General features: G+C 52.7%; 1 protein-coding gene across 21 annotated transcripts in view; it reads right to left on the reverse strand.

Annotated features, from left to right (window-relative positions):
* PTPRF (protein tyrosine phosphatase receptor type F) overlaps positions 1-24,284 on the reverse strand; it is a 630,174-nt gene that overhangs the window by 93,053 nt on the left and 512,837 nt on the right. For all 21 annotated transcript variants that reach the window (XM_030572314.1, XM_030572312.1, XM_030572306.1 and 18 more), the window contains 4 exons: positions 7,081-7,350; positions 3,395-3,976; positions 2,424-2,557; positions 1,065-1,209 (listed from right to left, as the gene is read on the reverse strand). In XM_030572314.1, the coding sequence (XP_030428174.1) occupies positions 1,065-1,209; positions 2,424-2,557; positions 3,395-3,976; positions 7,081-7,350 (1,131 nt within the window). The remainder of the gene's footprint in view (positions 1-1,064; positions 1,210-2,423; positions 2,558-3,394; positions 3,977-7,080; positions 7,351-24,284) is intronic.

The raw sequence follows: 24,284 nt of genomic DNA on the forward strand, positions 1-24,284 counted from the left end.
GCCTAGCCAACGCAGCAGGAACAGGAGACGCTCTCCATGCAGAGAAAGCCGGCTGCCTGCATCAACTGCTAACCCCACATGGTCACCAAATCCCAGACAGACAGAGGCTCCTGCCGCCCCTTTCAATGCTCCTTTCCTGAGAGCAAGCCCAGAACTGCTTAGCGATAAGCTCAGAGAGCCCTTTGATAGCCCTAATCTGCTTATGGGAAGCACTTTGAGCTGCCAATCACAGCCAAGTAAACTCTGCTCTGCGATCACACAGGGCAGAGAGCGGAGGAAAGGGACAGTGCCAGGGTCACCTCAGAACTTGGCCTCTTGATTAACTTCCCTGCTTAAAGCGACAGAGTCCTGTGGCACCTTACAGACTAACAGATGTCTTGGAGCATGAGCTTTCGTGGGCGAATATCCACTTCGTCAGACGCATTCCCTGCTGCTTGTGGTTGTTTCCCTCGTGTCTCCAGTCCCTGGAGCAGCAGCAGCCTCACTCACTCACACACAGCACTGCATTCCCATGGCTGGTCTCCCAGCCGCCAGTCAGCACAGGGGAGCCCTGCTTTGGAAAGGTGTCTAACGCAGTCCTGCGACTAGCCCCCTGAGCAGACAGGCAGCTGGGGAGGTGGTTGGGAAGGGACGGGGGAGGAATGAGTGTCCCACAGCCTGGGAGACAGGCCTCTCAAGCTGCCAGAGTCTAGTACAGTCTGAGCCTGGCCTGCCCATCTGAATGGCATGACGGCATGTAAGTAAACTCACAGAGATGCATGCCCCAGCCCCGCAGCCTCTCCCAGACACTTTGCCAGCCCACCTTCCTCCCTTCGCAGCGTCTCTGTGGTCTACTTGCAGGGAAGGATGGCATGGCTGAACGACACAGACAGGACTTACCATATCGCCTTCTGCCAACCAGGCTGAGACCGGAGCGCTGCCTGGCTTTCCCTAACCCACACTGGATCGCTACTTGCCAGTGGCTGGTCTGACAATACAGGGGCAGGAGCCCTGATACTCCCCGTGCCAGGTGGAAACCAGGCTGCCTTTGCTCTGTCCTCACCAACAGCCTTGTGGACACTTACTGGATTGGGCAGTTCTGGCTTCTAGAACTGGGGTGTACACCCCGAGCCCCAGCTCTGAACGGGCTCCCAGCTGGAACTTGTACAGTGTGTCAGGCTTGAGACCTTCCACTGCGTACGATGAGCTTGGGTCAAAGTTCACCTTGCGCTGGAAAACGGATGGGAGACTAATTATTCTTCACAGTTAGAGAAGAGCAGCTAAACATTTCTCCCGAGGCCAGCGGCCACGCTCCCAGAACTGCCCCAAGCTCCTGAGCCACGCAGCCCAGACAGCCTCTCCATGCTGCCAAACACCCCTCCAGTGTCCTAGCTTCTTACTCAGCTTGAATGAAACTGCAGTGAAGGTGCTCAGCTTTACGATGCTGCCTTTGCAGCGTGGCTGTCTACACAGCGCTAATTCCCTGTGACAGGTTTTGGGAGCCTCATTAAATACAGGCCGAAGTCTCAGGACACCTGGGTTCTATTCCTTGCTCGGTCTCAGATTTGCATTGAGTTCTGGGGAGCCCCTGCCCAGCTGTGACATGGGGAGAAAGCCCCACCTCATGGACTGGCTAGTGTTTGTAGCAGGCCTGGAGATTCCCATGCGGGGGGCGGTCCCCTGAAGCGCTCCATCAACACCTGTCCTGCAGGAAGGGCAAGTGGCTTGCTTACAGGAACTGACTGTTGTTCAGCGGAGTTCAACCTGCAAAGCGACTGGTATTGTTTCTGGCAGAACATACAGGGAACCGGGCCATGTACACACCCAGCAATGGGTCTCTATTATCACTACTATGCTGCACTGCACCAGGGATAAATCTGAGATGGCTGCTTTGGGTTGATGTTGATTGTTCCAGGGACCTGACATGGATTCTGGAGGGACTCTCCCCAGGACACCTCCACATCCTTCTCCTGGGCTGCATGCCCGTTCCTGAAGGTCCAGCTGCCAAGGCCGCCTGGCCTTCAAAGCAGTTCTGGTCAAGTCGTGCAGCCACATTTTGTAGTCAATGTTGCATCCCATTTGAAAGCTTTATTTTCATCACCCTGCACATGTCGCCTGCCAGCCCAGCACTAGGAGTTCCTTGCTGAAACCCAGAGATCAATGCACTGTGCTTTCTTAAGGCACCAAACCTTCAGATCACAGACCACAGACTAACTGGATGGGAATCAAGCCCCGTGCTGGAGAAGCAATGTGCACGAGAGACAGGCTGAGCTTAGGTTTCACCATACGCTAAAGATCCAAAAGGGAAAAAAACACTTCTGTTACCGTCCTGCGATGCAGAGCCCAAGATACTCCAGCTAAGGTACCGGTGGCCTTTTCCCACTGCTGGATCATCACTCTCTGACCCTCCCATTCACTGGCCGAAGCCAAGGCAGACTCCTCACCTGACTCCCATCCTCTCCTTCCCAGTACAGCAGCTCGTATTTTGTAATGCGTTCCTGCAAGGCCGGGAGCCACGTCAGCAGAATCCGGGTATCAGACTCTGCCTCTGCCTGGAAATCAGCTGGCTGGGCTGGAACTGGGGACCAATAAAATAGTTAGTGATGGCCTGGGCGCTACAAAGGGCGGCAGAGACTTTGCTCCCATAGGCTGAACATAGCCCTGGAAAGGATCTTCTGTATTTAACCTTGGCCCTTTCCTCCTCTCCCCAGCTTCAGGCCAGGTGATGAGTCCCTGCGGCCAGGCCGGTGACGAAGGGTGTGTGGGCTGCTCGAGCAGACAGACCCACTTGAGCTGTCCCCGAGTCAGCCCACTAAAAACAGTCATGCAGCCATGGCGGCGGGAGGGGCCAGCGACCCCGGTACGATCCCATCCAAAAACCTAGGTGGGTGCTCGGGCGGTCAGCCCCTCCCGCTGCTTCACGGCTAGTTTTAGCGCACTCGCTCAATCAGAACTCGTGTGCATCTGTCTGCCGGGGCTGGGAATCACTTCGTCCAGCTCCAGCGCAGACCCACCAGAGCCTACCCAGGCCATGCTCATTCTAGTCACTGATTCAATTGGCACCCAAGGCCTCCTCCTTTGCACAGACACATACCCTCCCAGAGAGAGCCCAGCACGACTGCAGGCATGTACTACTCGGCCTCCCCGGGGGTCCAGCCAGAGTCCAACACAAGTTGGTACAGTCGTTATTTTTGCTGAAATTGACACAGTTTCCCCCCGACAGGCACTAACGGTTTGAAGCTGCTGTCTCTGGCCCTGAGCTGTCACCTGACATGTGACTGGGGAAGCACTCAGCATGGCTCAGAAGCCAGGTACACAGAAGGTGCCCTGCAGAGCAGCATGCCAGGGCTGGATCGTGAGGGACACACAGCACTGGGAGCAGGACGGAGCACTCAAAAGAAGGTTTCATACATACCCCCCTGCTGCGTTTTGACCTGGATGATGTCAGAGGGAGGCCCATCGCCCACGGAGGTGAAGGCCAAGACACGGATGCTGTAGGTGGTCCCTGTTATCAGGCTGCCCACAGTGGTGAGGTGACTGTCGTCTGTGTTGTGTTTCTGCCACATGCTCAGAGGCAGATGGGGGTCCGTCGTGTAGTAAACCCGGTACCCTCGGATCTGTCCGTTGGGCTCCTCGGGCTGCTCCCACTGAACAAGCATGGTGCTGGCACTCAGCATCCGTGCCTGGACCTTCAGGGGTGGGCTGGAAGGAGCCTGCTCTCCGGTCCGTGCCTCCACCAGTTCGCTAGGAGGCCCCCGGCCGATGTTGTTGACGGCAATGATGCGGAACTCGTACTCCGAGAATGGGCTGAGGCCACCAATGCTATAGCGGGTTGTCGCTACGCCGTCCACCTCCTGAAACAGGCCCTCCCAGGACTTGGGCTTGTACTGGATGACGTAGTAAGAGATGGGGTCTGAGTTGCCAGAGTCCCAGGTGAGGGTCACGCTGGTGGCTGTTGTCTCAGTCACTAGTGGCTCCGTCGGTGGCTTCGGCAGCGCTGGTATTGGAAGGAGAGAGAAGCATTTTAAATAATTCAGTCAGCTCAACTCCTGCAATGTGCAGAGGGACAAAAATGGAGCTGCCACCTTCCATTCACATTCTTCTTTAACAGGCAGAAATCATTTCACACTCTGAAACATGCATTTTTATATCATCACATATTGCACGAAGTGGTTCTTAATGGGAGGATAAACAGAGCACTCATATTATTAGACATGCTTGAAGCACTTGCCAGCAGCAGGCTAAATAAAGGTAATTTAAGAGGGATGCAGGAATGTTTGGTGGCAGGGTCCTGAGCTGGCAGCTGAAAGGTGCTCACCTGGGCTAGGCTACACCTCCAGGAGCAAGCGTCACAAAGGGACGTCGCAAAATGGCCTAAGCACCATACACAATCTGGGGCCACGCCACTAGCTCCACAGAGACAACATCCTAGGCTGCAGTGCAGTGAGATGGGCTGATGACAAGGATGCCCTGAAAGTATCACAGCACATGCAGCCAGGATGCAGCCAGAGAAATGACCAGCTTTCACAGCCATTATTTCACACGGTGGCATGTCAAACCGTAACCAGACAATACATTGGCCCACAGGAATTCTGACACTGAGATCACTGAAGTGTTAACATTAGAATGGCCAAACTGGGTCAGACCAAAGGTCCATCTAGGCCAGGATCCTGTCTTCTGACAGCGGCCAATGCCAGGTGCTTCAGAGGGAATGAATAGAACAGGGCATCATCAAGTGATCCATCCATCCCGTCACTCATTCCCAGCTTCTGGCAAACAGAGGCTTGGGACACCATCCTTGCCCATCCTGGCTAATAGCCTTTGATGGACCCATCCTCCAGGAATTTATCTAGCTTTTTTTGAACCCTGTTATACTCTTGGCCTTCATAACATCTTCTGGCAAAGGTTAATGAGATCTGCAGTTGCTGCAACAAAACATTTCCAGATTTGCCATTTTACCAGATGAACAAAGCAAGGGAAATCTGCAGAGCATTAAGCTAATACATGAATTAAAGTGTCCAGTAATGAAGTCTCCAATGTACTGGCCCAGGTAACCGGTTATTAATTATTTGTGTTGCAGTAATGCCCAAGTCTGAGCAAAAAGGAACTGAACCCTGTCCCAAAATGAGTGCCCAACTATCTTGATTTGAAGAAAAGCAATCCAGTTCTAGGTCAGACATCTGAATGTTTGACCAGAAAGTTACAGAAAGCCCCCCTGGAACGTACAGCCGAATAATGTCTGCTCTTCAGGACAGAACCACATCCGTGTGGGCTTGTACAGCTCTGAGCACCCTGAAAACTGGATTCTGACTGAGGCCTCAGGGTGCTACTGCAACATACTGTTAAATCACTGTTGATGCTCACTCAGTCCTGGGCATGCTGGTGGCGGGGACAGGCTCTCCCCCAACAAGTTACATAACTTGGGAGTATTTGGAGAGAGTGAAGCATTCCTCCCGATAGCTCTGCACTGGAAATCACATGTTCCCGGGGGACAGGTGAGTACTGATTTCTAGAGGCAGAGACGGGACACGTGATATATACCGTAGATGGTCCCTAAAAACAAGTCTAGTTAAGTTAGTGCATTAGCATGCAGGCCAGTGTGTGGGAGCACTGACGTTTAGGATACACTGTATGGAACCACATAGTTTGCTAATTTATAATGGCTTTTCACCAGCACTGACCACACGCGTCTTCTGCTCCACCCAGTGTCAGAGCTGCATTTCTGCAGGCACCAGATGAAATGACACTGTGGCGCCTAGGAGAACACACAGCCTACGGGGGGAAGAGAGAAATAGAGTGGAAGGGGCTTAAAGATCTTTGCTCCTAATGAGAAGTGAGCAGAAAGCCCTAGGCCCCTTCAGAGTGCTTGATGTGTGAGGGTTTGAGCCCTGTGTTAAACAGCAGGTGTCACCTTCTACAACCAGGTGTGGGGAGAGCAGGCAGCGGCCAGGGAGTGAGGAGCTAATAAAAAGAGCAGTCAGTGTGACGGAGCTGTGCCTCCCACCCCCTCTGCGCGCTCGCTCTCAGCTGCGGACATGGTATTGGCAGGGAGACACGGTCAAACCCAGGGGTGGGGTGGGGCAGGGACCAAGTGACGGGGAAGGCACGGAGTGGCTGAGGTTTAAAGGCTTTTGCGGATGGTATCTGGAGAAGGAGAATTTGTGTTCAGCTCCCAGGTCAAAGGGGACCAAGTCTCAGTTCCGGGCACTGTTTGAGCAAGGCCTTGGTGCTAAAAGGGGACTGGGAGCCAGCAGGGGCTTGGGAGGACAGACCGATTTAGAAGAACAACGCGCCTGTGGAAATGAGAGTTACAGCCTGCCTGCTGGGGGAGGAGGGCAGGGCTGTTCTGGGCCTGCCTTGGCGCTAGCTGGAGATGCAGAGCAGAATCTCGGGCCGAAGGCAGGCGCAGCGCTCTGCATCCACAGGAATCGAGAGTGAGCAGAAGCTCACACTGGGGCCAAGTAAAGAAAATGCCTGTCAGTGCTACAGCAGGAACCATACCTTAGAGGCAGTGCAGGATGGGAGGAGAGAGGCTGAGGGCATAGCGGGCAGTTGAGCTCACTCACTGGTGAGTCCCTATGCACACAGCCCAAGGGCATCGCAATGGGTTTATCCCTGTTTAAAATGGGTCCCTTGACAAGGAGGAGGGTTGGGTCACGGAGCCTCAGGGTGCCCTTGCTAAGATGCAGCTGCAACCTGCCAGGGGCTGAGCCAGGCCTCACTGGCTGGAGACTTGAGTCAGAATTCCTCCGGAAACAGACCCTGTAGCCCCAGTGATGCCTCTTGGCACATCAGGGCCTGCCCACAGGCAAGCAGCCTCCCACACTCTCCCTTGCCAAGGGAGGTGTGGGCTCCACGCACAGGGGGAGGAGACAGGCCGCAGGCGTGAACAGTCAAATCTAAGCTGGAAAACAAATGGAAAAATCAGGTCACGGGTTGTGAACGTTCTTCCCGAGCAGCAGGGCCATGAGGCTGCGATGCCCCTGCAGTGCACAGAGTGCATCCAATGGGAGGCCAGGGGAGGACTAGGCCCTTCCACACCCCTCTGAAAAGCAGCAGAGCTTGCTCACACAGGGATGGGGTGGCTGTGCCGTGTCTTACCTTTGACAGTGATCTGGGCCGTGGCTTCGATCATGCCTAGAGAGGACATGGCCACGCAGGTGTAGCTGGCAGACTGCACAATGTTGTTCAACTCCAGGACATTCCTGCCGACAGGCATCTCATCTTCTTTGGTCAGTTCCTCCACGCCAGCCATCCACTTCACGTAGGGCATTGGTGCGCCAACTGCCACACACGTGAGGTTCACGCTCCCCCCAGGCATCACCTCGTGGTTGCTGGGAGGGATCGAGAATCGAGGTGCGACACGCCGCACTGCAACAAGGAGGAGACAGTTAGTGGTGTCACTGGATCAGTATGTGGCACTCAGCTACAGCAAGGGGGCTTGACATTTTCACGGACAGGGCGTATATCTATCCATAGAGATAGATATGACGAAGCACAAAAGCTGTTTGCTGCTTTGTCAAATTGCACACATGCTGCTCTCCTTCCTTAGCCACTGGCATCTTATTAGAACCACTCATTAAGGGCTGGCCCATGCACTCCCCCCAAATTGAGGCTATTACTAACGTGAACCATTCCCCATTTAAATTACAGCCCTCTAATTGGAAAGCATGCACAAATGCCACTCACACGCTTTCTTTGTACAGGGCCCACTGAAGCTCTGCAAAATGGAATTACCTGCTCAGTTTATTAGCTTAGAGCAATGCCACCGGCTCCCTACACCTCACAGGGCTTGGGCAGGGGGTGCGGGAGGTTTTATTTCTGAATTAGCACTGGGGTTACTGCAGAAAAAGAAAGAATCACCAGAGCTGCAGTACAGTGTCACAGCCTGATCCGAACACCTTGCTGGGCAGGAAACACTAATCCTGACAGCTGTGAAGTCACATCCATTTCGACAGGAGAGTGCTGGGTTGCCAGAACCCGTCCCATCTTTGGGAGACCTATTTCTCCTTATTTCATCTCAAAGTATCTCTCCATAGCAATCTTATGCAGAGCATTTCATCCAAGACTTATTTGTAAGCAACTCTCAGCAACAATAAAGTTCTAAAGCTGCCAGCCGTATGCATTTCAGTCAGAGAAATGACTCTGAGCAACGAGGCCCATTCTGCAGCGTTAGTGTTATGGGCCTATTTAAGCAGGGGCAGAGAAACACAACTGTGCTCCGTAAATCTCTGCCTGCTCTGGGCTAATGCGGTTTGGTCTGTAGTTAAAAAGGGAAACTGCCTGAACGTGTCTTGCCTGGAACCCTCGCACTCCCCAGCCTTCTCCACTGGAAAGGAAATGTCAGAGCCCAGGGAAGGTTCACGACTGACCCACTCACACGGAGCCATCCATTCCCAATTACTCTCAATCAGTGCAACCACGGCTGGCAGAGCAGCGAACAGTCACAGAGCGGAATCTTAAAGGGAATCCCGGTAGCTCCAGGTCCCAGCACTTTGCCCGGGAAGTTGGAAAGACTCTCTGATGCAGGGCCCATGGGGAGCACGGTGGCACTGGGCATCGTACCACATCAGCCCTGGCACTGCAAAAACTCTTTGGAAATTGCGCAGCGGCTGACGTGCCTCAGCAGCTGACGTGCCTCAGCAGCATCAGCTCAGTCTGACAGGCTGACGCTGCCTAATCACATTTCATAGCTCTGCTCTTTGATGATTCATTTCCAAATCAACAGACTTGCAGAAATAGACTGAACACAGAAGCCCCCACGCTAGATGCACAACAGAGCTACGACTTGGTGATAAATTAGACAATGCTGTCAACAATGTGTGTGTACTACACATCTTCTTGGAGACAAAACAGGGCTCATTAGCTCCTTACCAGCCAGGGGGAAGGATAACGTGTGCTTTTTAAGATGTCTGAATCCAAAGTCTTGCTGGTTGTTTCTTTTAATCAATTACTAAATCCCAAATCAATAGGTACATGTGTGATCGCCAGCGAGGCGTTACTTGCCTGACAGGGGAGCGCTCCCCCAACCAGACAGAAATGAAGCTCTCCTCGAGCGCTACACAGTCACGAGAACACCGCGCGGACTCGATGGACATGGCGATGGGTTTAACATGATGGTGTGTATTTTCAGGCAAAGCCCCCAGCACCGTTCCTTAGGAGGCAGGTTTCATTTTCCAATGGACATGGTGCTGGATTCTTTCAGCCAGTCCCAGTCCAGGGCCAGCAACCTCCCCGCACCTCCCACATTTTCAAAATGAAGGAAAAAAGAGAGAAAAGCTGTAGGTCTGCACAGAGCATTTGTTCATGCACCTGACATGCACCTGGCAGGCAAGAGAGGCCGGGATGGGGTCACACAGCGAAGGGAACAAGATAGGGAGATGCACACTGACGTAGGCATGCAGACACTGGACAATGGAAAACACCAAGTTCGACTTCTCCCAGCGAGGCCATGCAGGAGGGTTAGAGTCTCAGAAAAACCAGCATGCAGAAACAGCCCTCAAAGCACAGTCCTGCGAGAACAGGGCTAGAACGGCCCCTGTTGCCACCCCATAGACAGGGCCCCTGCTGCAGCAGACACAGCTGCTCCCCAACCTATCCCCCGTCATCCACTTCAGGCTCAGAGAGCCTTGGGCCCCACTGACACGTAGCCCTCGGATTCGAGTCCCTGGCTCTCCTTTGTAAGGGCGAGGAACGCGGTCAGCCCTTGCTCGGAAGGAACACAGCTTGTAAATCTGCCGATAAAGGCCTCCTCGCATTCTGCAGCGTGCTATGGAGAGAACCTCTGGCCTCTTTTCAAAGCTGCTGTTTACTATGCTGTCAGCAGGGGAAGAGAAAAGGCTGCTAGACAATATACTGGAGATGGGGGTCTGTGCGCCTAGGGAAGGGATGAATGGCAAAGAAAATACTCTCTCCTCCCCTCTCCAGGGTGGATCAATACATGGAAAAGGTTTCTAGGCAAACCCTTGTCCTTGAGTGTCAGTCGCATAGGCTGGTGGGGTAGGAAGATGGCCCCAGGAGGCCTCTTGGTTACATCTTAGCACAATTTCTCCTAAAGGACTGTCCTCCCTTCCCGGCCCCATGTGTGCACTGTTCCTTCATTCTAGATGGGAACAGCTCCTCCCCCTTCCTGAGGGCTCAGCAGCTGACTGCAGATGCCCCATGACTCTAGGTCAGCCCAATCCCCACGCTGAGCCCACGTCCAGACTAACCCGCGGCATCGGTGGGTTAAAATCGATAGCTTGGGGATCGATATATCGCGTCTAGTCTGGACGCGGTGTATCGATCCCCGAACGCGCTTACATCGATTCCGGAACTCCATCAACCCGAACGAAGTTCCGGAATCGACACGGAGACCCGCGGACATCGATGCCGCGCCGTCTGGACGGGTGAGTACCTCGATTTTAGAAATTCGACTTCAGCTACGTTATTCCCATAGCTGAAGTTGCGTATCTAAAATCGATTTTAATACCCTAGTCTGGACGTGGCCTGAGTGTCACCAAGCCGTTCCCACCAACGCTGGACATGGTTCACTACTCGACAGCTGGGAAGATGGGTGGAAAAACAGCACTGCCTTTGTTCTTCTCCCACACGCTGGGAACCAGGGGCCCTAGGAACCCCCTCTGCCTGGGCCTCACTCCACAGAGGGGTTATGCTGGCCTCACCATGACAAAGAGGCCAAAATGGCCTGGGCAGCCCCTGTGGGTCCCTATCTGTGCAGAATTTGCACCAGGTTAAAATGACTGCAAAAGAAAAGCAACAGGAATTGACAGAACATCCTGGGGCACTAGGGAAACTGGCCACCGAACCAGGGAAAGGCCGGGCCCATGAAGGCCCTGCAGTGCGCCCCGGAGGTGAACCAGCCAGGGTTCTGCAGACCCGTGGGCGACCAAGGGCCTCTGTTCCCTCCCAAGCCCCTGCTGCACCCCCCTGCCAGGCCTCAGTGTCTGGGCATGTCTAGCTGGAGCGCCCAGGGAAAGCTGATCTGCCCACACCTCACGGTGGTACCAAGAGCAGCTGGTGCTGGCAAAGAGGCTCCATCATGCGCTCACACCTAAGATGTGAGGAGATTAACGTGGCCTCCTAAGTTCACTTCAGAGAGACTGATTCAATCTTGCTGGTGACGCACTGCGGAACTGCCACAAAGCTGCCCCGTCCCTCACCAGAGCGGGACTGGGAAATCAATGGTGGGCTCAGATGGGCTCCCTGCTAAGTGGAGTGAGGGGCAGCATCCTTTCAGCTACACCTCCTCAGCTAGTAACAATGGATATCAGGGCTGAGCTTTTAAACAAGGGGTGGGGGGAGGAGAGGGGGAGGCTCGGAGATGCCTTTAGTTATGAATCTGGCCATGATTCTAATCTAGCCAGACCGTCAGTATGGGAACTACAGGAGGTGAACTCTCTCATGAACCAGCACATCATCTGGGGATAACTGGCAGCTTTTTTCAGTGGCTGGTCTGGTGGGACAAGCAGAGCTGCTGTCAGTTAGCATTAGAGAGCGCGGGCAGAGCGCTCATAGAAGCTTACACAGCACCCACACCCCCTGATCTGGCTCAAGCCAGTTCTGTAAGTCTCTTGCTTCCCCTAGCATAAGAACCCACTAATAATTTAAACCAGCATAACTCCCTCGAAGAGCAGCTCTCCAGAAATGTTCTCCAATTTACAAATCAAATCACAACAGCTAGTGCAGCCCGTGATGCCACCAAAACGCTTTGGAAATTTTTGTTACCCTTCATTTCTTGCAGTAACTTCCTCCCTTTTTTATTACGATTTTTTTGACAAGAATTTGAATTTTTTAAAAAAAATCTTCTTTTCGGATCAAGATCAAAGAAGGTGTTTGGAGGTTTTGCAAGAATAGCATGGGGGAAATTGCTGTGCATATTAAAATGATTTCAACGGACAATAGTATCATTCAGAGGTTAATTTAAACCAGCAGACTGTCAAAAACGAGATTCATTGCCATTCATCCCAGGACTGGGCATTATGAACGACTGCGTAATGCAGCACAATTCAGCAAGCTTCCTCCTTTGAGCACCCTGCCTGGAAAGGAAAGTGAACCCCAAGGTGGTAAATCACCCAATGCAACCTGAGCCATTGCTCTGGGTCATACAGGAGAGAGTGAAAGGCCTGTGCAGCACAGTCCAGCAGCACGTTCTCCAAGGAGACGTGGGAGAAGAAGCAACATCACAGCACAGACAGAAGAGACTGAGAAGGGTTAATAATTTAGCATGCATTAGCGTGCACATTCCCTGCATCTGGCACAAGGAGCCCTGCTCCTTTCACCACTGGAGTGGCTGTTCCTCCAAGTTTCTGATTCCATCAGAGTGACCTCAGCACACGCAGAGCCCGCAGCTCTACCCTCCTCTCTGCTCAGCCTGGGAGACTCCGGGCACCAACCAAGGGCTTCACACACTCACGGGTTAATCTAGATCTTTAGAGCCATCACATCTCTCGTGGGCTGGAGCAGAGCAGGGCCCCAGTGGGAATGCTACAGAGTGAGTGAGTGTGTCTGTCTGTCTTCCAGAGGGAAACAAGGGCAGCAGCACTGGGGAGGGGGAAGTGAAGCTGTCTTTTCCCACTAGCTATCTTGGCAACAGCAGCTGACTCCTCCCCTGCCACTCCAGGGTGACCAGACAGCAAATATGACAAATCGGGACAGAGGGTGTGTGTGTGTGTGTGTGTGTGTGTGTTGGGGGGGCGGGGGGTAATAGGCACCTATAGAAGAAACATCCCCAAATATTGAGACTGTCCCTATAAAATCAGGACATCTGGTCACCCTGCCCCCGCCCAATACAGATTCCCTCTCTCTAGCTCCCACAGCCCCTCCCCCCAACAAACTCAATGCTCCTCCCCCCCACTACCCTGTACTCCATGCACCTGTTCCCTGGTCTCCCTCGGCTCCCACCGATTCCCTCCTGCTCTCATTGCCCTGCCATGGTGGTACCAGCCCGATCCCCAGCTCCCACTCCCCTGGTCAATCACACAGAGTGGCAGGTAAGGGACGGGCAGGCAGATTTCCCCCCCAGCCAATCAGTGCTGCCCCCCCATGTATGCTCACAGGAGCCTCTGCTGCTGCCTTATCTCTGCTGCTCTCCTGGGCATGAAGGGACCCCCCAGTCTCCCAGCTGCTGCTGCTCCTGCACCCAAACCCTCTACTCCCAGTTCCCCTCCTCATCCCTCCCTCCTGGGAAAAGAGCAGCCGTGTCTCCCCCCCACCCCGAGAAGGAGCAGTGCTAGGAATGTCCTAGGTTTGGGGAGGTGACCAGACGTCTCTGAGGAATGTCTTGGCACCCCAACTCCAAGCTTACTGCCTGCAAGTCCCTCTCTTTCTCCAAGCCACTTGCTTGAGGTGGGGAAGGAGTGAAAAAACAAAAGAAAGAAAGATATTCAAACTGGAACAGGTTCAGAGAAGGGCTACTAGGATGATCCGAGGAATGGAAAACCTGCCTTATGAAAGGAGACTCAAAGAGCTTGGCTTGTTTAGTCTAGCCAAAAGAAGGCTGAGGGGGGATATGCTTGCTCTTTATAAATATATCAGAGGGAGGGAGGGAGAGGAATTATTTAAGCTTAGTACCAATGTAGATACAAGAACGAATGGGTATAAACTGGACACTAGGAAGTTTAGACTTGAAATTAGAAGAAAGGTTTCTAACCATTAGAGGAGTGAAGTTCTGGGACAGCCTTCCAAGGGGAGTAGTGGGGGCAAAAGACATATCTGGCTTTAAGATTAAGCTTGATAAGTTTATGGAAGGGATGGTATGAGGGGGGAGAGCCTAATTTTGGCAACTGATCTTTGATTATCGCCAGATAAGTATGCCCAGTGGTCTGGGATGGGATGTTGGATGGGATAGGATCTGAGTTATTGCAGAGAATTCTTTCCTGGATGCTGGCTGGTGAGTCTTGCCCACATGCTCAGGGTTTAGCTGATTGCCATATTTGGGGTCGGGAAGGAATTTTCCTCCAGGGTAGATTGGCAGAGGCCCTGGAGGTTTTTTGCCTTCTCCTGCAGAATGGGGCATGGGTCACTTGCTGGTGGATTCTCTGCAGCTTGAGGTCTTCAAACCACAATTTGAAGACTTCAATAACTCAGGCATAGGTTAGGGGTTTGTTATAGAAGTGGATGCGTAGGGTTCTGTGGCCTGCTTTGTGCAGGGGGTCGGACTAGATGATCACATTGGTCCCTTCTGACCCTAGAATCTATGAATCTATATACCAATCTCCTAGAACTGGAAGGGACCTTGAAAGGTCATTGAGTCCAGCCCCCTGCCTTCACTAGCAGGACCAATTTTTGCCCCAGATCCCTAAGTGGCCCTCTCAAGGATAGAACTCACAACCCTGGGTTTAGCAGGCCAATGCTCAAACCACTGAGTTATCCCTCCCCCTCTCCCCCCTGCAAAAAAAAACAACAGAAAACAAAAACTTTGGAGACAACCTCCTAGAAACAAGATCACTGGGCTGCATGGTTTATGCAGCTGTAGACACCTTTCATCTCTCTCTTTTAAGCAAGGTCTCCAAATGGAAAGGTAGTTACTAGAGCCTCACAATCTATTGTCAGAATCAACAGCAGGAGAGGAAAAATTGGAACTAGAAAAATGCATTTACAGTCTAATCTTGCGCTCAAACAATGCTGTACTATTTATGTTCCCAATGCATCCTTGAATGCTGACATTTTATAGACAATTTCCAAAACAGGGCCTCACCATTTTTGGATTATATTTCAGCTATAACTTTTAGGTCTAATTATTTGCGCTGACAACTGCATATAAAAGAGGATATATCATTACAGTGCTGCAGCACTGGAGACATCAGCATTCAGCATAGTGACATGCTAATAGCAAAGTACGGGAGACAGAGATTGTGGAGCTATGCAATTTGCATTCACTCTCTGAAATTTCTCTGATGAAAATAACACAACATTAAGGAGGGGAATAAGAGAGAAGATCCACTGTATCAAGATAAAATAACTCTTTAATAAATAACCCTGTAGCAGTCGCAGAGCAATAATTAAATGCATGGATGAGCAGTACACAGTTTTAAGTAAAGCTAGGAAAATGTAAGATGTAATTATCAGTGCCAAACAAATTATAAGCACTGCAAATCCCATTGGAATATTTAGAAACTATTTTCTGCCATCACATTAAATATTTGTGCACGTGTGGACTTTTGTAGGGTGAGAAGGGGAGGCCAATGGAGAGAGGAGAGAAGGAGAAATGATCTGCTCCTCTTGGCTGACAGCCATTTTCTCACTTGCTCAGCTCCCGGCCGCTAAAGTCTGTTACGGAAATGCAGACGCACTCAGACAGAGCCTGAGCTTCACTCTTCTTGTGATCTCCGAGTCTTCTCTGCAGCCTCCCAAGTCAGTGACATCCTGGAGGCTCTGGGGCTTGGCTTTGGGGTTTTCTCTCTTTTCACTGCTGTCCTAGGTGCGGGTAATTCTAATCTCCAAGAATTCTATTTTTAGAGGGAAATCAAGAGCCTCTGTCTCAGTACAATTGAAATGGGAGCATGTTGCAGGGAGGGAAATGGGAACTAAGTAAATATTGCACTGGAACAACTGCTCGGAGCACTTGTTAAACATGTTTAATCATTATTAAAATCAAGTCAACTCAGATGGCTGCTCAGTGGCTTATGTGAAACAAGCTGGGGTCCCACCAGCTCCTGGGGGCAGGGCTGCACATCACAATACCAGCAGGCTAACTGGCCCCCTCAGGCTGAATGGGCCACTGAGAACGACTCCCCATTAGAGGTGGTGACTCCAGTTCAGAGGGTGCAGGGAGAACCTGCAAAGTGCCTGCCCACGAGGGATCTATCCCGGGAATTAAACCGGTCAGCAGGGCTGTTAAACCCAGCACTTTCATCGGTGCTAAATGTGTCACAAATCTCCAAGGCCTCAGCGTCGGCCTAGACCTAAGCTTTCCCTGTAAAGGTTTGACCTGCCCATGCCCTTTCACTGTGTGATTGTTCTTTGGTCCACTCTGCTCTCAGGGCAACGGAGCTGCATCGGGACAGAGAGGAGGGTAAAGCAACATTCCCTAGTGACCCAGAGCTCTGGTAGGACAGCAGCTGGGCTTGTCAAGGGGTCACCCGAGCAAGGCTGAGGTCACTGGGGCTCTTCAAATTCTGCTACTAGCAAGGCAAAGAGCCAGCACAAGTGAGGAAGGCAAAGGCAAACCCTGCCACTTGGACATGCAAAGGGGCTCGGAGGCCTGGAGATCCCAGCATGCCAAGAGAGTGAGAACCACAGAAGAGCAGGAAGCTGCGTGTTACACAAAGGCACCAGAGCACTGGGCCAGTGTCCTCAGCTCCCTCTCTTTTTATACAGGTGCAGGGGAGAGGAGCACTCGAGCCTTTGCCTACAGCTGTGATCAGAAGGGTGTTTAGCAAACTAAAAACCCAAAACAATGAAGCAAAAGGAGAAAGTGCAGCTCCTGCTCTCCACCAGCAGCTCACACAGCAAGAGGGGAGATCAGTCACATCAAAGCTTCCAATTAGTGCTCTTGATCTCCTACCAGGAAACAGAAGCAGTTCAGATGTATTAGCGCAGAGCCTGGTACAGGTAATGGGTGAAGGCAGAACCCCGCATACGTAACATGCACTTCTTTCCCCTTAAACACAGAACCCTCAGCTGGTGTTTTGCATGCAAATATAGTCTGTGCATTTTAACTCTCAAGCAACAAAGGCATGCAAGCAGGGTATCAACGCCATCACCAAAGTCATAGCAAACAGTAAGCAGGTTCCATCAGGCGCGCTGTGGCCGTGCCTGGCAGGGAGCCAGGGCTGGTAGGGGCCTGCCCCTTTCAGGGCTGGCGTGCCTTTCCCTACTGGAAAAGTCCCATCTGACGTGGCGCACTGTAGATGGATAAGAAGTGAAAAGGACCAACCTTCTCGCTGATCTGAGAGATGAAAGTTTGTTTTGTTTGATGGCAGAGTGCGATGAAGATGAGGAGGGAATAAAAAAAAGACAAGGAAAAACACAGAGAGTAAAAACAGGCCAAGCTTCATCTGTCCGCACACCACTGAAACAACAAGACAAGACTGCAGAAGTCAATCAGGATTCCCCACAACGCACGCACACAGCTTCACACTCGCAAAGGACACAGAGCTGCCACATGCACTGCTCTGACCAGGGACAAGCAACCACCGACTGACTTGAGACACGTGGAGACATGGCAGACAGGCGTGTACATCACACCCCAACAGCTGCGGTGCCTTTCAGTGGGCAGCCCCTCTCCTAGCCAGTATTCAAAGCACAGACATGTAAACACATGCGACACACACACACACACGCCTTTAGTCACTGCATGGATTTGCTCCAAACACTCCTGTGCTCCCATTCCAAGCACAGAGATGATGGCAAAGGCACTTTGAACCCACTGACCACACACTGGGCAGAGCACAGACATGTAGATCATAACGTTAGAATATGGAGGAAATAAATGTTCCTGGTGGTAAATGGAAAGTCTTCTACCATGAAGAGCTGCTTCCCCTCTCCGACCAAAGAGCTAATTGTGGCAGAAAGATATTAGACAACTGACAGACATGTGCAGTCTCAGCTGACCTCAGTGTCGGGAGAGTCTTACTGGTGCACTGTGCTGGGAGTGAGAGAGAGACAAGAAATCAAAGCAACAACAACACCCAGAATGAATGTGGAGGTCCCAGTTTTTGTTCCTGCAGGAGAGACAGTAAAAGGTTAGTTACATTTTCCTTGTGGAAAAAGGACATCTTACTCCTTTAGCCAGAATGCCATCACTCCAGCTAGAGATCTGTAACCCTCCCGTTGCTGACAGAACACACAGAGGAGGGCTGATGGTTAAAGACTGCTAACAAAACACATTTTTTTGTGGCTGTGGGGGGAGAAACCTGCTTTTCAGGAGAAACATTGCAAATTAAAAACCAGCATGTGGTTCAGTACAGTCAGTCAGTCATTGCCAGTGACCAAAGAGGACAGGATTTTAACCCACTCTGACATGATGCACAACAGGCAATGCTACAGCAGAGGCCTAGAAAGTGTAATGGAGCTTGGTGGAGAACAGCACAACCCTTGCTTTTATTTCTTTGAGTACCGGGGGGGGGAGGCGGGGGGGGGGGACACTAGAGCCAGCAGGCTGGGAACTCAGGACAAATGCTAAGACCAGCGATCACACCTCTTGAAGGTCCGTTATCAACACAGCCCTGATTCCAGGCCCACATTTCCTTCAGTCCCTTTCAAGGCTGGATTCTCTCTTCTCCCCATGCCAGTTATTCATATCCGAACTGCTTCATCCTGTACAGACAGAGGCAAACCCCCACACACGGTAGAAGGAGGGAAAAGCTGGAGGGATACTCTCCTCCCCTAACGAAACACATCCCACCTTTTGCTGGGGGCTCAGTAGGTGGAGAGGGGTTGCGATTCAGGTTAGCTCAGCTCAAGGAAATGGCCACACTTCCTAGCAGCCCGTGCACTGCGAGACGAGGCGGTGCCCAGACCAGCGCACTGTGCGAGGCAATACACGGAAACGGCCCGACAGCTCGTGTGTTAGCACAGTGTGTAATAGTACCAGCAGCAGCATGAGACGGGTACAAATGAGCTGGGGTAAATGTGAGGAAACAGGTCAGTTTTATGGACCCCTGTGACTGAACAGGGCAGTACGAAGAGGGTACAAAGGCCACAATCCTAGTTTAATGGCTAGGTCCGGTAACACAGCAGCTGCGGCAGCCATAGTCCATCAGTGGGTCATGGCATGCCTTGGGGGTGGGTGCATTAGATATCTACAGTCCCCAAGGAATCACAGATATATATAACCTGGCCTTTAGGATGGGCAGGGAGACTGATGCCTGTTAGTCCTGCCAGAGGATCAGCAGGTTTCCCCTTTGAAATCCCAGGTTGGCACAGTGTTTGCTGCACTTGTGTAGCTGGAAGGGCTCGGGAGGTTGTCAGCATGTCTGGCAATGGTTTTCCCAAAACTATTTACACTTCAGATTACAGTGACAGAGGTGAAGGGACACAGTGCTGATACAAGCTAGCTCAAACAGATTACTTTCTAGCCTGCCAGACAAGAACTGCTGCTCATCACTAATTGCTGGATTATCTCTTAATCTCTTACTATATTAACGGACTCTAGGAAATAACCAGCAGGCCGTTTCACAAAGACTAGCGAAAGAGAAAGCCCCAGACAGAAAACTCGCTCTCTTCTTTCTTTGGCTAATATTTACATTTCTGCTGCTGTTACTTTGGTTGTAAAAAGGCTGATACACACTGAATTGAAAGTTGATTCTCCTTCCAGCTCCTATTCCAATTCTCCCTTATCTCCAGGTCTCTATCCTCGTCACTCCTACGCTGCGGAAGTCTGTCTTACCAACAGGCCTGTCACCTTTCTACAGTGCACAGGACTTTGAAGAGTGACAGTGAAAACTGCAAGGGAATTTGGGCCATGAGGGCACAGAGGATTTAGAGATGTGGTGTGTGTCCGCACCTAAGGGTGCATGTCCTGTGTCCACAGTGTCTCATGAACCCTGAGTGTCCCGATAGGATTCAAACTCATCTGCCTTTCTGGGAACACTGATGTAAGTAAAGTCACAATGGGAATGATTAGGGGGCAGCCAATCACACCAGACAGAAAAAAATCACTCTCTCCCCAGTGGAGGGAGAGACAGTGAGGAAGCCTAAAGATCAAGGCCATGTCAGAGGCATGCCTGCCAGCACAGATCATCAGATGGCTCCAGCACTCTGGACACTGACATTCCCATGCTGACTGAATCTGGTTCAGACTCTTCCAAAACAGGATCATTTTATGCAGCAGCTTGCTTCAGACAGAGGGGCTGTAGGGCTGTAAGAGTCTTTGCTTTGGGATATTGGACAGGAGAGCGTGGGCTCTTGTAGTACGGATGGGGCCTGTGCCTACGATATGTCCACACAGGGCTGAGCACAATGATCATGATACCGGCAGGTTTCCAAGGCGCTGCAGAGTGGGCAGCAAACAGTTTCTAACCCCTACAAGAGCTAAAGTCCAACTGCCACTGCCATTGCTCAGGGAATTCTCTGCGTTTGCTGAGCACCAAGAGAGCACTCAGCGCGGCCCGAGATAAAACTTACAACAATAAAAGACGGTTACTCACCTTTGTAACTGTTGTTCTTCGAGATGTGTTGCTCATATCCATTCCAGTTAGGTGTACGCGCCGCGCGTGCACATTCGTCGGAAAACTTTTACCCTAGCAACTCAGTGGGCCGGCAGGTCGCCCCCTAGAGTGGCGCCGCCATGGCGCTCCATATATACTCCTGCCGGCCCACCCGCTCCTCAGTTCCTTCTTGCCGGCTACTCCGACAGTGGGGAAGGAGGGCGGGTGCGGAATGGATATGAGCAACACATCTCGAAGAACAACAGTTACAAAGGTGAGTAACCGTCTTTTCTTCTTCGAGTGATTGCTCATATCCATTCCAGTTAGGTGAATCCCAAGCCTTACGTAGGCGGTGGGATCGGAGTGAAATGTGGCAGAATAAAACTGCTGAGCCAGAGGCTACAGCCTCTCTTGACTGCTGAACCAGGGCATACTGCGAAGCAAATGTATGGACCGAGGACCAATGGAGCTTCGCGACAGATCTCGTGGGTAGAAACACGAGCCAGCAAGGCGGCAGATGAAGCCTGAGCCCTGGCAGAATGCACAGTGATGTGGCTTAGGGAAATATGAGCCAAATCATAACAAGTGGGGATGTCCGCCATCACCCAAGAGGAGATCCTCCGAGAGGAAAACAAGCAAGCCCTCCCTTTGGCCCGCTACCGGGCAGAGCTGGGGCACCTTAGGAAATGATTCTGTCAATATAATGCGAGCACTCCACAGATGTCCAAGGAGTGCAACGGTTATGCCCATTGCGTTGAACTGTGGGTAACATGAAAGGCCAAAACACCTTAGGGAGGAAAGCCGGGTGCGGTCATAACTGCACCTTGTCTTTGTGGAACCTTCGTAAGAGCTCTGATCTCAGAGACCCGTCTGGCCAAGACTAGGTTGAGGTCCCAGGGCGGGGCTGGGCGGCGCACCCGAGGGTGCAAGCGCTCCAAGCCGTTGAGGGGCCTCGAACCCATAGAGCGTGGGACACTGAACGTCCATCTTAGCCTGCTGGAAGGTAGAGATGGCTGCCGAGAGTATCCTCAGCGATGATACCGCCAGGTCCTGCCGCTGAAGGCCAGAGGCAGGCCAAATAGAGGGGATCGAGACCTCAGCAGGAGCAAGATCGAGCGTATTGCAGCTGTAAAAGAAACGCTTCCACCTGGCCCGGTACGTTGACCAGGTGGAAGGCTGCCTGTCCCCCCGACTCAGGTACGCAGCAGCCACCGTGAGGCGAAGAGGCTGCAGGTCCGAGTGACGAAGCCTGTCGTTGCCCTGAGTGATGAGGTCTGGGCTGACAGGCCGAGCAACGTGGTATGCCAGTGCTGCCTGGACCACTCTGGAGTGATCATGATGATGCGCGCTCTGCCCCTGCGGAGTTTTAGCAGGACCTAATGAACCAGTGGGAACAGTGGGAAGGCATAATGCAGTTGGCCTTTCCACGACATCAGGAATGCGTCCAAGAGCGACTCCGAGGAGAGACCTTGGAAGGAGCAGAACACCTGGCATTTCCTGCTCTCGCGGTGAGCGAACAGGTCTGCGTGAGGAAACATCTCCACTTCCGAAAAGCGGGACGCCTCACATGGGGCAGAGTGATCACTCGTAAGACAGGAAAGACCTGCTGAGTCAAAGAGGTAAGACGTTCCGAACGCCTGGGAGAAAGGACGTCGCCAGCTCCATCGAGTGGGCCATGCAAAAGACCCGGAAATGGATGGCCTCCTGACAAAAAATGGGGGGAGGACTATGTCCCCCCTGAATACTTATGAAGCACCTGGCCATTGTGTTGGCTGTAAACACCGAGATACAACGGCCTCGCAGCTGCCGCTGGAACCCCTGGCATGCCAGGCGGACTACTCTCATTTTTGGAGCATTAATGAGGAATGCCAGCTCCCTAGAAGACCAAAGGCCTTAAGCTCGGAGGTGACCATGAGCACTCGAGCAGAGAGATGATGCGTCCGCCGTCAGGGGCAGTGAGGGCTGGGGCGGATGAAACCGCATCCCTGTCCACACCAAGGAGGAAGTTAGCCACCACTCTAGGGAGCCTAAGGCGTTCGAGGGAACGGTAACTACCATGACCATTGGCTCCCGTCCAAGCGGTACGCCGAGGTGGGCCGGACTTGGAGAGGACGGAGGCGGAGCTTGGCGTGTTTGGTTACAAACTTGCGGGCAACCATGGACCCAGGAGACTGAGACAAGAACGAGCTGAGGTAGTTGGGAAAGCCTTCAGACCTCAGATGATTGTTGCCATCACCTAAAACCGCAGTTGTGATAAGCAGGCTCCGGCTAGGTAGGAGACCAGGATAGCCCCTAGGAAGCCCAACCTCTGCGTGGGAACCAGAGTGGATTGCTCTATAGTAAACCGCAGGCCTTGACCTGTGAATAAGACCATGGCGATGTCCACGGGCTGAGCGGTTTGTGTCTCAGAGTCTCCTCGGATAAGCGAATCGTCCAAATACGGAAAAACGCATATCCGACATCAGCGACGGTAGGCGGCGACTATGGCCGTAAACCGGGAGTATTCACCGTTGGCTATAAAGCGGAGGCATCTCCCATGCGGAGGGAAGATGGCATTGCGAAAGTACGCGTCCTTCATATCCAGGGCGGCATAGTAGCCCCCAGGAGGCAAGGATGGAATAATGGTTCCCAGGGATACCATGCAGAACTTCAACCTTATCCTAAACCGGTTGAGTCCATGCAGGACCAGGGAGGTCTGAGACCTGTGTTCGAGTGGGGGACTAGGGCATAACGGGAGAAAACCCCTTGCCCCTGTCGCCCGCTGAAGGGGGACATGGCTGGAGCAAATTAAAGGTGGTACCTATGCTCCATCGTGCGCAGGACCCAGCGATCTGAAAGTAACTGGGGCTATGCCAGGAGAAAGCGGGATCGAGATCCCGTCCTGCGACTGGTACACCGCCCTCAGGCGAACCTTGGAAGGTCCGTCTTTGGTCCCAGCGGTAATTGCGAAGGACCTTGACTTTGGCTCTTTAGGGGTCCTGACGTTTGTCTGCGACCACCTTGGCCTTGCCGTTTGCCAGAGTTCTGCCTCTGGCTAGGCACAGAGTATGGCGGCTGGGGCCATAAAGGCTTGCGTTTGGTCGCTGGCGTATACATGCTGAGACGCATTAGGACCCTATTGTCCATCAGGCTTCGCAGTCTGGGGCTGTCTCTGCCGCGAAGATGCCTTTACCAACAAAGGGTAAATCCTGAATGGCATACTGCAGCTCCGGCCGGAGGTTTTAAAACCTGAAGCCATGAAATGCACTTCATGGCGACACCCAAGGCCAGAGTGCTGGCCGCAGAGTCTGCTGCGTCCAACGAGGCCTGGAGGGACGCTCTGGGAACCTTCTTTCCCTCGTCCTCCAAGACGGTAGCGAACTCCAGGTGGGAGTTTTGAGGGAGAAACTCCTTCACCCAGGTGCTATAATTATCGCAGCTAAGCAAGGCTTGTTGCTTTGCTACCCAGAGCTGCAGGGCCCCTGCATAGTACACCTGGCGGCCAAGCCTGTGCATTCGCCAAGCCTCTTTCTGCTTCGGGGCTGGCGCCCGCTGGCCATCATATCAGGATCGTGGTCCTGAGCATAAAATCTGCGCATATGGGATGACACGGATGCGCGTCCGGACGGCCATGGAGGTACTAAAAGAAGGCACAGGCAGAGTCCCTGACTCACTCGGACCTTGCCCAACTCGGAGAAGGGCTACAGGAGTCAAGGTACCTGCCCCGGTGCCAGAGGTCGGAACGGTGCCGATAGCGGGTCGGCGAACGGGATACCGACCGGTGCAGCGAGTGTGACCAGTACCGAGGAAAACAGCATCGGGACTGCCAGTGGCGTCCGGCGTGCCGACAGGACGTGGAGTGTCTGCGGGACCGTGATCATGAACGGTGCCGCTCTGCTGTGCTGACAGGGGACAGTCCCCTGAAGAGACTGTATTACCCGTACCGGCGGTGCTCGGGTCAGGCAGCACTGACTCTGTCATGGCACTGAGAGCCCTCGCCGTTGGTAACATCTCCGGCGTGAAGGGAACAGCAGGCTCAACCACAGTGCGTACTGGGGAGCTGTCAGGCACCGGATTCGACGGCCCTCGTGGGACCGGGATCCACGGTACCGAGGTCATCAGAGCTCCGGTAGGTGCCGGTGCCGGGCGAACCGAGTTAGATAAGCTGTCTGGCTGCGGTGCCGTCCGCACTGAAGCAGCGGGAGTAATACGCTCAACCACGGCGCGTGCCGG

This window comes from Gopherus evgoodei, chromosome 8, assembly GCF_007399415.2.
Source record: "Gopherus evgoodei ecotype Sinaloan lineage chromosome 8, rGopEvg1_v1.p, whole genome shotgun sequence".
NCBI lineage: Eukaryota > Metazoa > Chordata > Testudines > Testudinidae > Gopherus > Gopherus evgoodei.